At 35.7% G+C, this 15,251-nt stretch overlaps 1 protein-coding gene across 2 annotated transcripts; it reads left to right on the plus strand.

Annotated features, from left to right (window-relative positions):
- The first annotated feature begins 9,098 nt into the window (after positions 1-9,098).
- On the plus strand, positions 9,099-11,626 carry LOC107621604 (pentatricopeptide repeat-containing protein At4g18975, chloroplastic). Of its 2 annotated transcripts, none has more exons than XM_021113698.2 (6): positions 9,099-9,535; positions 9,609-9,691; positions 9,797-9,905; positions 10,030-10,173; positions 10,670-10,882; positions 10,990-11,173. In XM_021113698.2, exons 1-6 carry the CDS (start codon positions 9,383-9,385, stop codon positions 11,029-11,031), a joined length of 744 nt encoding a protein of 247 aa, XP_020969357.1. In that variant the 5' UTR covers positions 9,099-9,382; the 3' UTR covers positions 11,032-11,173. The 2 variants fall into 2 exon arrangements, with proteins under 2 accessions (XP_020969357.1, XP_020969356.1); XM_021113697.2 differs by having other exon boundaries at positions 9,104-9,535; positions 10,994-11,626.
- Positions 11,627-15,251: the final 3,625 nt, after the last annotated feature.

Raw genomic sequence — 15,251 nt, forward strand, 5'->3', positions numbered from 1 at the left:
TCTTGTAAGTCTCGTCCCATTCTCGTAAACACTGGTAACGCATGTCGTATTCGCGAACCGTCCTCGAATATCCTGCGCAATAAAAAAACAAAGAGAAATACTATAAATAAGAAACACTGTATAAAGGTAACTCTGACAATGACGAACTTTGATATACTCAACGTTACCTATATTGACGACAATTTTTTGCAGGTACAATGCCTTAAACTTTCTCAAAAAATTCGACTCTAAATGCCTGATGCAAAACATGTGAAAAGCTCTAGGAGGCGACCAAGCTCCGTTACTACGGACAACAGCTATATTGATGGATTCGTGCGGTCAGAGATCAGTCCCACACCATTCCAAGTCACCACATGTTGTCGCAAGTTATTAAGGAAAAAAGTGCCACACATCATAAGTCTCTCCTTCCACAATGGCAAATGCAGTTGGGACGATATTGTTGTTACCATCCTGTGAAACTGCAAGCAACAAACAACCCTTATACTTTCCATACAAGGGAATCTCATCCACCTGGACAATTGGTTTACAATGTCTGAATGCTCTAAGCAAGGGTAATAACTCCAGAAGACTCGATGTAATACCCGGATATCATTTACCAAGTCATCGCCTTGATATGCAGGCATAATTTCAAAATGGACGACTGCTAACGGCTCCTTTTGACACATGACCTCAAACCATATGGGCAAAGTTTCGTAGGATGCTTCCCAACCTCTAAATATCTTTTTCATTGACTTTTGCTTAGCCAACCATGCTTTCCGATAGCTGATGGTGTAATTGAACTTTGACTGCACTTTCGCAATAAACTGATTTCACTTTTATCGGGGGTTAGCCTCTACCAATGGCTTTATTGCTTCTGCAATCGTGTTCGAATCTAGCTCCGAATGATCCTGAGAAATGGCGGCTCTGGTATAAGTGTGACTACCATTATACCTCCTTATAACCCAACAGTTCTTTCTGCGGATCATGCTAACCTTGATAAGCCAATGACAACCTGACTCATACTGTGTGCATTTGGCATAAAATGTCAACGGCTCCGACTCATACACCCGGTAGTCTACACCTCTTCGGATGGTATAATTTTTCATCACTGTAATAACAGCTTCCTTGAAACTAAATTTCATTCTCATGGCAAATTCACCATCTACGACAATAGAAATTTCTACCACAACAATAGCCATAACATAAATAGTTAATAAACAAATATTCAATAAGTGAAATTAAAAGTAAAATCTATCTATAACTTATAAATCAATCATATCAAGAAATTAATACTAACATAAATAAATATTCATATGTTGAAGCAATATTCACAATATTAATATTTACTTTAATATTAATATAAAAAATCAATACTCACTTCATCAATATTAATATAAATAAATCTTACATCAAGTAATTATCTCAATTTTAACCAAATAAAAATATAAACACAGAAATAAATACTCATTAAATAAATACTAATTAATATTTAACTAAATTAATAACTAACTAAAAAGATAGTTATCTTAAATTTAACTAAATAAACACATAAACAAATTCTAATTAAGTATATTTTCACATGTCACGTAACTATTTAGTCCATTAATCAATATAAATTATAACAAAATTCTAATCCTTTGTATAATTATAGACAATTACGTACCTGCATTCATATATTCAGAAAACTTCGAAGCATGCATGGCCTCCAAATTCAAAGCTCGCATGAAAGATGGCTCGTCAAACGGATGTTCATTTGCTAGTTTATTTGTCATGTCTCTCACATTTGCCTCTATAGTTCCGTCACTTTGATCTTCGTCTCCATCTGGACCAACAATTTCGTTATTGCTTTCAAACTCTTTCAAACTGTCACTATTGTAATCTTCCCGTTCAATATTTCGGTCGGCTTCAAATTGTTCGAACTCAATATGCAATTCAATGAATGACATCTGAGCGCGACTTTCAATATACATTGAAAACATCTCTTACATGCTCACTTCATCAGTTATATATTTGGTTTGAAATTAAACGAATCCACCAAATACCCGTATAGGATACCTGTATAAAATACATTATATTTTTCTCGACATTTCATAATCTATCTTCTCACAAATCACACCTTTTAGTTCTTCGAATGAGATTGTGAATGGAATAACAGTATCTAATGGATTTTCACAAACAAATTTTACTTCTTCAGATGTTTGTAACAAAATCTAACCAAAATAATATACTTTTGATCGGGTGTTTTGCCTTGACTATGCGTGTCGTGAACCGAGCTAGGAAGCTTTGGGAGATGTCCGTGAAGGTCGTGATGGATCCTTGTGGGAGTGCATTAAACCATCGGATCGCTGGGCCGCTAGCGTTACAGGGAATGCTCGGCATCTGACCGTGTCGCCTACCCCTTCCAAATTCATTCTTGCTTCAAATGCTGTGAGGTGTTCTTGGGGGTCCTTTGTCCCATCGTACCTTATGTTCGTCGGCTTGTCGAAATTTCTCGGAAGCCGGACCTTGAGGATCGAGGGATAGAAAGGAGTAGCTCCCATGATGACGGGTTCCAGCCGTTTCCTGGCTTTTCCCTTTTGGGACTCCCCGCGGCTTTCGGATCTACCTCGGGTAGATCGGGAGGTCGCTTGTGTATGCGATTCATCTCCGTATTTTGTCGGGCTCCTTTCTCGATCCTCGTATCTTCGGGAGGGGGAGTGCGTACGAGATTGGCCGACGTCTCCGTGGGATCGACTCCTCGTTGCTAGCTCCCTTTCAAGGTTTTACACTCTATGCCTAAACTCCTGCATAATTTTAGCGCTGTCGGCTCCCGTCCCTCGAAGGGACGCCTTTCAGGGGTCTTGGTGTAGATTGGTTGGTTTGGCTGAACGGAGGATCGTGGTTGTTCGCCGGCGCGGGCTGTCGAACTCGCCCTACTCAGGCAGGTCCCTCCTCCTTCGCGAAGTTCCTCTGACGTGGGGAGTCGCTCCATGTCTGTTCCAGGTCCCCATAGACGGCGCCAATGTTCGTTACATGATGGACCTCGGGTGCTCAACGGGTCAGGTGGTGCGGAGAGGATGAGCGGGTGAGGCCTTGGACGGATTTGGAGCGGGAATAGAGGTGTGAGCTGGACGGTGGTAACGTTAGAGGCGATGTGGACGGGGGGGTGGCCACCTGCAAGGACACTCCGACGATTAAGTCAGTGTCCGTACGAGGTGATAACCGAATTAGGTAAGATGTCATGTACCTTCGGGGGAGAGTTGGCTTCTCCCCTTATATACTGTGCTGGGTGGGCCCATAGGTGACCTAGCCCACTGGTCAGGAAGCTTCCATGAGCTGTCCTAATCCACGTGGAGGTTAGGTCGTTCTGATTTCTGGGTCGGGGATCTCGGGTGCTGCCTCGAGGATATCGACCCGACCGGTTGTTGGGCATGGTGACTTGAGCTGCAAGTCGCGTGACCTTCGGATCGGGTGTGGTGGACCGACCCGTTGGGTTGCCTCTGTTGAGGCTGGTTCGAAGCCTGGGTCGGAGGCGGTTGTCCGACCCGTCAGGTAAGCGGGCTGGACCGTGGCAGTCCGTAACAGTTGGTAATTTTGTTCAACACCCAACTCTTCATTGATTCACAAGCTCATTGTTCTTCTCCTATTAGTAAGTCTTAGCAATTACTTGAGCTTCATGGGTTTAATTTATTTGCTGTAGTTCAAGAGAAATGTGTAAAAATTAAAAGTAAAAAGTTAAGATGATAATAATATTCAATCTTCTGTGTAGTCTCAAAATTAGAAAGTTATCATGTTAGAATTAAAGCAATAATATATCCTAATTTTGGGTCAAATTAAATAAAGGAGATATTAGAATTCAAAGAGAATAAAGACAAAAAGTTAAACTTTTCTTTTCTTACAATGATACTTTGTTTGCTATCCTTCTCTTTTGCAAATTGTTGACAAACTTAAATGTATGAATATGATGTGGAGTAGTATATATGACACACTAATATAAATAGTGATGAGATAGAGATTCATGTGTATAGGTATAATAATAATTCTAATATCATACATTATATTATTAAAATACTCTAAAATAAGAGTTGGGAAATAGTTTTCAACTTTATTCAAGATATATTATACATATCGTTATGTCTTACTAATGTTATCTGTGAATATTGTGATAGTATTTTAAATATGAGATAATTTTAGAATTGTACTTATAGAAACGTTTTGAGTAGCTAGTAATTAATAATGTCGAGAAAATGATTTTTTTTCCTTTGTAATCACGTATGGCATTTTAGGATAATATTCTTTTGTTTGACGATAATATTCAAATTATGTTGAAGTCATTGAATGTCAATACATAAAAAAATAAAAAAAGTCTACTAGGATGTATTATTTTTTAGCTGGTTAGTTATTATGTTGAACATTTTTATAGTCATAAATAGTCATGATCTATTATCAGCCACAAATCCTGAGGAACAAGCTTCTAGAAATCCAATCATATACCAAACTTTGAGTATCATTATTAGTGCAATACAAGGTCGGATATCATGGCACATGACAATGAAAATTGACAAAAATGGTAAAGAAAAAAGCAAAAAATTCATGACACGCGAAATGGGGAATCTAAGACTTGTTGAATGAATCCCTTGGCCTTGACCAGATTCCAACTTGCATGCTATTTGACTTGGACTCTCTGACGTTTCAATTCTCCAGCCAGTATCCTTAGACTACAGTCTACAACTCAAACAATATAATGGTTAACGAAATATATATATCCCGAGAATATTAAAATGGCATATAAGTGTAATCTATCTATTCTATTATATAAAAATCAGATTTTTGTACTTAATGATTTAGCTGACGTGGTATATTTTTTGAGAGTGTTTTTTGATTTATTTTTTTTAACTCATTAAATATAGGTTATTACGATAAACTAATTATATCAACTAATTGATTTGATTAAATATTTAAATATCACATAATTTATTATAATTTATATCAATTTGATTTGGTAGTATTTTTTAATTTATTTCTTTTAATTTATTAAACTAAATTTATTGTGTGTACTAATTAATTAATTTAATTTATTTATTAGTCATTAAAATAATAAATCTATGAATAAAATAGACAATTAAGATCTTTTTAACTAATAATTAAATCAAATCAAATCATATACATTGAGCCAAATTCAAATCATGTGAATTAAGGACTAAATTAAAATAAAATGATTTCTTACTTATTCAAATTGAATGCAATAAATACAAATTAATTTTGTTAGATAATTATAGTCGTCTGATCTACTATATATAGATGACCATATAAAATTATAAGAATCATTATTTTTATCGCAAATGCTATTTCAACTCTTCTTTTTCTTCTTCTTTTCTTCTTTATGTATATTTTTTTATGTATAAATGTACCCAAAATGAGAAAGTACGAATGATGTTTTATTGATTGTTTGTTTGATGAATATATATCTGAATTTAGACATTCTACCACTGTAGATGGAAGTTGACCTGTAGTAATTCAAGGTTACCAGTATATTTTTTTTTTATAGTATTAGATAGAAGAATATTTGTTAAAATGAATACATTTATTGTAATGAAATTTTTTTTTCAATTATTAAATTTTTATGTCAGTCGTATAAATTCTTTGAAGGCACAAGATAATAAAATAGGTTGATTTTAATATCATTAGAAGCTAAATGGTTCAAGTAAACACCACTAATTATGTTAATAAAGTAATTTTGTAATATTAATGTAAATTACATATTAATTGTTTCAAGTAAATTCATTTCAAAATGTAAAAATTAGACTCAATTACGCTAAAATTTTAAAGGTAATATAGAATTTCACAACAAAATTAACATTCATTAGAGAAATAAATTTATATATGGCTCTCTTCTAATTATAAATAATAACAAGACTTATGAAAAAATATTAATGTCATCATTCTTATTAACTAAATCATAATATTAGGTAGTTGATAGTTTCATAGGCGAAAATTATTAGGTAATTACGTAAAAACTAGCAACGAACAAGCAATAAGGATTCATAAATAAATCTATTATATATTACCAATTTTATAATTAAAATATATCACATATCATATTCTCATCTATTCTATTATATAAAAATCAGGTTTTTGCACTTAATGATGGAGTTGACGTGACATGCTTTTGAGAGTGTTTAGCGATTTAATTCTTTTAACTCATTAAATACAATTTATTACGATAAATTAACTATATCAACTAATTGATTTTATTAGATATTTAAGTATCACACAATTTATTATAATTTATATCAATTTGATTTAATAGTATTTTCTAATTTATTTCTTTTAATGTTCTGTTAGTATTTTTAAATTTATTAAACTAAATTAATTATACTAATTATCTGTATTAATTAATAAATTAGATTAATTAATTAATTATTAAAATAATAAATATATGAATAAAATAGACTCTCCAGATATTTTTCACTAAAAATTAAATCAAATCAAATCATATATATTGAGATAAAAGAAGAGTGTAATTAATTAATTATATGCCTTTTATTCTTTTTTATCTATATTGCCGTAAACCATATCTACTTCATCTTAAATATACACAATATTATTTTATGTCTTTTATTTTTATTTTATCATCATAAAAAGTCATACATATTATAAGAAAACATCATCTTTTTACCGATCACAACAATTATATATATAATTTAACTTTTTAAGATAAATGATTTCTTGATAGAATCTCCTATTTTAATTTGTGTGAAATAATTCTTGAGGAGGGGGTGGATGTTTTTCCAATCTAATACTAAGTAACATATATCTACTTCATCATATCCAATTACACTTAAAAAAGTTCAAAGTTAGGATTGTTGAAATAAAATAATATTAAGTTGGAGCTAGCTACTTTCGTTGTGCTGGATAAAGCATGTTGGAAATTAAAAAACTGAGCAATAATGATAATAATTCATCTGAAACGTAAACCCAGTGAACTGTATGACGAAACCATTCCAAGTTACCACTAACATTATTGACTTTTATGGCAGCTCCGATCCAGTCTGGAGGTGTGTTTGGATCTTAATCACGCAACTCAGTTACTCAGATGTTACGTAAACTAAATCAACTTATTAATCACCACACGCTGCAGTAATAGTGTGAGAGCCGTGCCGAGCCGAGCCGCGCCGCGCCGAGCCACTATTATAGTAACGGTAAAACCAAAAACTGATGAGAAGGCGTGGTTAGAAGTTAGAACGAAATAAAGTGTTGAATTTGGCCGAGGACGGCGCATCTCGCGGCTCCAATTCTCAATTCCCGATGACATAACAGAATCTAGGTGGACCCCACAACCATACACACCTGTCAACCACTCATTATTGACGCACGTGCTCTCTCTCTAGCTAGCTATAACCCCCCGAATCTCTCCCTAATCTTCTAATTATTAGGTATGCTTTCTTTTTACGTTCCCCAACGCTGTTTTCGTGCATGTCTCCTTTATTTTCTTATCTCATTTCGACTTTAATTATTATCTTGCATTGCTCCCTTTATTTGTTTAGTTAAGGAATATATACATACATACATATACCTCTTTGGTTATTCCAAGTAACTTGTATTGTCCAAGCAACAAGGTTAGTTTCCTTCGCAAGGGATGCTCTTACAATTCCATTTCTTATTAATTTGCTTCCATCACTTCATCCCAACCCTCCCCTTCATAATACAAGTTTCGATATCATGAATTAAACTTTAATTCTTGTTTTCCTATTGCTCAACATATATAACACATGCACTCTCCGTGAAGAGATCAAATTTATGATTAGCAAAGATATATAAAACTATGAGGAGTGTTAGGAGTCAGTAACTTTTGTGATATGTAACTATCAAATAGCCATCAATGATGATTTTAATGGTGTGAAATTAGTGTAAGATTTCATTCAATGGCTCACTTTTCTTTGCTGGTTCAATGCTAGCCAAAATTTAATAAAGTTGCTGGTCCGTAGACTTTTTCTAAAACTATTATATAATAGCTAATATTTTTTCTAAAGAAATGTTTGAGTAAATATCTAGAGCTTAATTAATTTGGATCGGAATATATATAGAGATCTTAATGTTGGATTCTTTTGGGATGTGATTTTTATTTGAGAAATCTTGAACCTCTCCAGCATCATATATATGCAAACAACGTCATTCTAGATTATTCCATGTATTTATGCACTTTAAGAAAGTGATGCTACTTGCACTTGAGATTTGACTATGAGGATGTTGTGATTATTCATTTATCCACTTATGCGTGTTGAATGCATGTAAGCGAGACCTATTTTTTATGGAAATATAAAATAAATAAGTGAACACGTAGTTTGACATTTATGTTATAGTTGATTTGAATAACTATAAAACGAATACGTACACCAAATGGATGATAAGAAATTAGGAATATTTAGTTTAAATCCTTGGAATAAAAAATTAGAGAGAAAATGTCGTGTTAGACTGTTCGGGGAGAGAATGAAATGAGAGGTGTAGGTTAATCCAAGTGTGGATTGAAGGCTTAATCATTGAGAAAACTACTTTGTTATATATTTATTTTATATATTTACATTATTGTTATCTTGATGAGAACGTCAGCTAGAGATTTTGAACGATAGATCCTGTTAATTACAAGTTTATATATATACTTTCCATCATTTATTATTGGCGAGGATCATTTCTATAGCATAACATATATTCAATGTTTATCCATATATTGTTTAATTTATTAGGGAAATATTTAAGATTAGGATCCCGCTAGGGAGATAATGGACTATTTGTACAAGCTTAAACTAATTTTGGAGTTCATCAAGAATTGAACTCTTGACCTTTCGAATCTAGCGCTCTAATACCATGTCATAATACTACTCATCCCAAAAGCTCCATTAGCTCCTCATACTTTCCCTTAAGATTATTATAGTGATGCAAAATAGAACCCACCAAAACTAGCAAAGTTGAAGAATTATTGAAGTGTGGAATATACTATTTAATAATGCACGTGAGCATGAACCTTCAATATCAAATAGTTGTTCAACAATAATTGATAAGACTCAGTTTGCAACAACCGTGAAGTAAATAGAATCAAATCATCAATCCTCTCTTTTCTGTGCTTGTTTTTGGACAGGAATTATTGTGGGCTTAATGATCTTTATATTTTCTCCAGAACACCTAAAAAAATGGTGGCCTAAAACGGTATTAAAGTAAAACATTTTCCCATGTTGGCCCAAATAGAAGCCCACAATGAACCAATTGAAGCCCACCTTGCTCCTCGGGACAGGCTCCCTCCTTCTTCGATCCTCTCTCACAGCAAGTCAGCTCAGTGCTCAAATCCTGCCTCCGGGATCCGCCGCGGCGCCGCCGCTTCTCTCCTGCTGCCGTTGTGCTCCGTTCTCCTCCCCCGAAAAAAAACACGATGCTTCAAACACTTCAAAACTCAATTATTTGCCCCTTTCTTTCATCACCCAAATGTCACACTAGGGCTCAACCTCAATTCTTGCTCAACAATAGTTTCTCTTTCTCAATAACAACACTATCCATCTCACATAACGTTATAATTTTTCCAAAAGTAATTGCATTTCTTCGTGTAGCTTACTCCGCTCAGAAAAAAAAAATCTCACTTCTCTGGTATTCAATTGCAGAGAAGTGATGCCTATTGTGCGTTTGATTCCTCACTTGGTCACTCCAACATTTCCCGGAGCAATAGTCTTTCAGAGAAGGAGAAGTAAGTTATTATTGCACTTATTATTCAATGATATTATAGTTTATGTGATTTTATGTTTTTTAACCATTTACTCATGCTTCATGTTCCAATTCACCTGTAATTTAGACAAGGGAAGAAGCAGCAGAAAAAGAGAGTGGCAAAGAAAGAGCACCACTTGTGGAAAAGCAGAGATTCTGCTCAATCTGGCCAGAAGGCATTGAACCTTATTAGAATTGTATGTTTGTTCATACCAATTTTTTAATTTCAGTTTGGAATTTTGTTAGAAAAAAAATGAACCTTTAAAAATATATATATTTATGTATGTTCATTTTTGTGCATTTTGAATATTGGAACGTTAGGTATCTCAGCTTCCTAATGAGAAAGAGGCTGTTTATGGGGCCTTAGACAAATGGACTGCTTGGGAGACAGAGTTCCCAGTGATAGCAGCAGCCAAGGCTTTGAAAATATTAAGGAAAAGGAGACAATGGCTTCGTGTAATTCAAGTATGTTATACTAAGTTCTTCATTTACTTCTGCAAATTTTGGGACACTATTTGACAACTAATAATTATGGTTTGTTTGAGAAGTGTTCATTAAATGTTTCCATGACATGGTTCAAGGCTGAAATTGCTTCCTCATGAGATGAAAGATAGTTCATGGGTAAAACTTTTAATGTTTGAATTTGAGTTTCGACCAAAGCCAAAATTGTTTATATCAATCATGGTTTAAGTTATTATATAAGTGAAGAATGGTCTTTAGCTCAAGAAATGGTCCTTCAGCTGTTCAAGCTGCAGTCTATATAAATTACTCACACCACTGATTTGGATCTTTAGTACTTTAATATATATAAATGTGCTTTTCGTATATTTCTTTTCATTCTTTATTTATTTTCATAATAATGTTTTGATATTCTTGAGAATGCCATCCAGCTTGAGTTTGAGCCTTTACAATGTACAAGTGTAATGAATGGAAAAGAATCTTACTGCTTATCAATCCTCAGGTAGCAAAGTGGATGTTAAGCAAAGGTCAAGGAGCAACAATGGGAACATATGACACCCTTCTTCTGGCATTTGATATGGATCAGAGGGTAGATGAGGCAGAATCATTGTGGGATATGATTGTTCATGCACACACACGTTCTGTCTCAAAGAGATTGTTTTCTAGAATGATCACGTTATATGATCATCATCATTTGCCGGAAAAGATTATTGAGGTATATTTTTGTTGTACCATCAATCTTGCTATACCTTAATGCAAGCTGTTCAGCAATTATGAGGTTAATTCTTCTATGCTTTGACATGGAGCTATCATGTTTGTAAGTTAGATATTTGCAGACATGGAGGAGTTGCAGGTAAAACCTGATGAAGATACGGTCAGACGAGTGGCAAATGCGTTTAGAAAACTTGGCCAAGAAGAGAAGTGTAAATTGGTTAGAAAACGATATGGGCTTAAGTGGAAATATATTCACTTTAATGGTGAACGGGTTAAAGTTAGAACAGAAGCTTGGGAAGAAGAAGATCCATTTAGAAGTTGAAATTGGTGTCTCCAAATTGTCAATGAGGACACCAGTACACCACCATATTGTTACATTCCTAAAGCTGCTGTATTAGAGGTTCACTAGTTTGGTTCCGTAACATGTTTAGAGCTTAGCAGATAACCAATCAGGGGAGGAAGTGAGGAACTGAACTTTCCTTGAGGGATCGGTGCAGTGCTCCCAGTCCCCAGATATAAAAATGTTGTATACTTGTATATATATTAGTTATGTATTCAATGGAAAGGTAGCTAAAATTTAAGAAATGTATTCATGGAATGTAATTTTAATATAGTGATAGTTCTAAAATTTTTTTTGATATGTATTGTGGTATCAACAAAAATGTTAGATCCAACCAACTACTGTCTTAAAATGTTATAAGTGGATTGAAATTAATCTCTATATAACATCAACTGTTGAAACTTATTTTTCTTTTTTCCATCCATGTGACCAGTGATACTACTAACTCCGTCTATGTTACACTTGCGGTACATAGCCGGTCCCAAGCCCGGATAAAGGAGGAGGGTTGTGTTAGGTCTTCGGCAACCAACATAAAAATATAGCCGAACCCCCATGACATGAATCAAAGACATTATTGCGCTAAAGCTAGGTCGTTGCCCGGAAGTAATGCGTCGTATGGCTCGAGTACGGTGTCAAAGCAAGAGCCGCTGCATCGGTGCCCGGATGTAGTGTTAAATGAGCAAGGGTTCTCGCGTTTTCGTGAACGGACGAGGGTAAATAAGCTAGTTCACAAAGAAAAAGGTAAAGGTCAAAGCGACAGAAGGTTGAGATTTGGGACATGGAACATAGGCACTCTAACAGGAAAGTCCATGGAGGTGGTGGACACCATGACAAGGAGGAAGATTAACATTATGTGCCTACAAGAAACGAAATGGGTTGGCGCAAAGGCTAGGGAGTTGGATACTTCTGGTTTCAAACTTTGGTATACAGGAAAGGTGAAGAATAGGAATGGGGTTGGAATAATTGTGGATAAACAGTGGAAGAAGGACGTAGTGGATGTCAAGAGGGTGGGAGATCGTATCATCTCTATCAAACTTGTGGTGGAGGGAGGTGCTTTCCATGTGATTAGCGCCTATGCACCGCAAGTGGGTTCGGACGAACAACACAAGATAAGGTTTTGGGAGGATCTAGAGAGTTTGGTTCAAGGCATACCTTTGGGAGATAAGATTTTCTTAGGAGGAGATTTAAATGGCCATGTTGGGAGAGAAGTGACTGGATATGGGAGTATTCACGGAGGCCATGGTTTTGGGGTGATCAATACCGAGGGTAAAACTATTTTGGACTTTTCCTCAACTTTTGATCTTCTCATCGCAAATACATGTTTTAAAAAGAGAGACGAACATCTTATAACCTATAAGAGTAGCATGACAAGCTCTCAAATCGACTTCTTCTTGTTGAGGAGAGTCGACCGAAAATTTTGCATTAACTGTAAAATTATCCCGAGAGAGAGTTTGACAACACAACATAGGGTGCTCGTCATGAATTTTTGCGTTGAGTAAAAGTTGAGGAAAAGACATCATACGAAGAACCCAAGGACGAGGTGGCGGCGGATGAAAGGTGAGGAACAAAAAAGCTTCCTAAGACGGGTAGGAGAAGAGGTAAAGTGGGATGGGAATGGAAGCGCGAAAGAGATGTGGAGGGAGATGGCAGAAGTTATTAGAAGAACAGCAAAAGAAAGTTTTGGTGAATCTAAAGGAATAGGACCAAGAGACAAGGAATCCTGGTGGTGGAATGCGAGTGTACAAGAAAAGATAAAGATAAAAAGGGAATGCTTTAAAGAGTGGTCTTTATGCCGCAATGCAGATAACTGGAAAAAATATAAGGCGGCTAAGAAAGAGACAAAAGTGGCTGTAAGTGAAGCAAGAACTAGAGCATATGAGGGTCTCTACCAGTCTTTGGGCACGAAAGAAGGAGAAAAATGTATATATAAAATCGCAAAGAGCCGGGAAAGAAGAACGAGAGATTTGGATCAGGTTAAGTGCATAAAGGATAAGGATAGAGAGGTGTTGGCTCAAGAGGAGAAGATTAATGAAAGGTGGAAGAGCTACTTCTACGAGTTATTTAATGAGGAACAGAAGACTCTTCCGAGCCTTGGTCGATTATGCACAAGGGAAGAAGATAAAAACTTTGACTACTATCGAAGGATTCGAGACTTCGAGGTAAAAGAGGCTCTAAAGCAGATGAAAAATGGCAGGGCAGTAGGACCTGATAATATCCCGATTGAGGTTTGGAAGGGTCTTGGAGAAAAAGGCATCAACTGGTTAACCAAGCTTTTTAATGAGATTTTAAGGTCAAAGAAGATGCCTGATGAGTGGAGAAAGAGCACCTTGGTACCTATCTACAAGAATAAGGGGGATATACAAAGTTGCGGAAAATATAGAGGGATTAAGCTTATGAGTCATACTATGAAGTTATGGGAAAGGGTGATAGAACGGAGGTTGAGAAAAGAGACACAAGTAACAGAGAACCAATTTTGATTTATGCCAGGCAGATCTACCACTGAAGCGATATACCTATTAAGAAGGATGATGGAAAGGTATCGTAGTAATAAAAAGGATCTACATATGGTGTTTATTGATTTGGAAAAAGCGTATAATAGGGTACCAAGGGAGGTATTATGGAAGGTTTTAGAAAAGAGGAGAGTAAGGATCGCATATATTCGGGCAATTAAAGACATGTATGATGGAGCCACAACTAGTGTGAAGACTCAAGGTGGTGTGACAGAGGAATTCCCTATTGGTATAGGATTACACCAGGAATCATCCTTAAGTCCATACCTTTTCACATTAGTCTTGGAAGTACTCACAGAGCACATCCAAGAGCCTGTGCCATGGTGCATGCTTTTTGCCGATGATATCGTCCTTATGGGAGAGTCAAGGGAAGACCTAAACAAGAAGTTGGAGTTATGGAGAGAAGCTCTAGAAGTGTATGGTCTGCGCATAAGCCGTAGCAAGACGGAATATATGGAATGTAAGTTCAGTTTGAGAAGGGAAAACTCCAATATAAAGGTGAAGATTGGAGAAAACATCTTACGAAAAGTTAAAAGTTTTAAGTATCTTGGGTGCATCATACAGGATAATGGAGAGATTGAACAGGATGTAAATCATAGGATCCAAGCAGGTTGGTCAAAATGGCGGAGTGCATCTGGTTTTATATGCGACAAAAAAGTGCCTTTAAAACTTAAAGGTAAATTCTATCGCACCGCTATAAGACCGGCTATGCTGTATGGTACGGAGTGTTGGGCAGCTAAAGGGGAGCACGAACATAAATTGAGTGTGGCAGAGATGAAGATGTTGAGATGGATGAGTGGTCATACGCGATTGGATAAAATAAGGAATAAAGATATAAGGGAGAGAGTTGGAGTAGCACCCATTGTGAAAAAGATGGTTGAATCGCGTCTCAGGTGGTTTGGACATGTGAGAAAAAGACCGATAGAACATCCAGTCAGGAGGGTGGATGAGATGGAAGATGGACAAAGGGCGAAAGGTAGAGGAAGACCTAAGAAGACCATCCATGAGGTGGTCAAACGAGATCTACATATAAACGGTCTCTCTGGAAACATGATACATGACAGAGTACAATGACGTCGTTTGATTCATGTAGCCGACCCCACTTAGTGGGACAAGGCTTTGTTGTTGTTGTTGTGACCAGTGATACTACTATCAATGATACTACGGGACTATTAAAATGGGAGAAACTTTTTCTTCCTCATTTTTCTTTGTATGGAGCACGAAAATGGTTTATAATTTTGCCTCGTTTTTGCAACCTAGGTGTGTGAAAATGCACCCTTTAATTGTCTTTTTCTTAACTGCGAAAACACAACTAAATGCATAAAATAGTATATTTCTATATCCGCATTTAAACTGGTAAATAATAAATTTTTACTTAAATAAAAAAGCCTAATCTTAGTAGACATATATTTCAAATTAGATCTTTACTAATAGTTTATCTTTTGAGGGGAAAAAATGAGACACCATCCTAGAATAGATGGATAAGAGATTTTACTTTTTGGTGGATAAGAATCTGGAAA

Source organism: Arachis ipaensis, chromosome B10, assembly GCF_059453495.1.
Source record: "Arachis ipaensis isolate K30076 ecotype BB chromosome B10, ASM5945349v1, whole genome shotgun sequence".
In the NCBI taxonomy this organism is placed as follows: domain Eukaryota; kingdom Viridiplantae; phylum Streptophyta; class Magnoliopsida; order Fabales; family Fabaceae; genus Arachis; species Arachis ipaensis.

Excerpts from the sequence above, each read along its gene's own strand:
- LOC107621604 (XM_021113697.2), top strand. The coding sequence starts at position 9,383 with ATGCTTCAAACACTTCAAAACTCAATTATTTGCCCCTTTCTTTCATCA. Across the intron at positions 10,174-10,669 it reads AATGGCTTCGTGTAATTCAA|GTAGCAAAGTGGATGTTAAG; the intron begins GTATGTTATACT and ends ATCAATCCTCAG. Across the intron at positions 10,883-10,993 it reads TGCCGGAAAAGATTATTGAG|ATATTTGCAGACATGGAGGA; the intron begins GTATATTTTTGT and ends TTTGTAAGTTAG.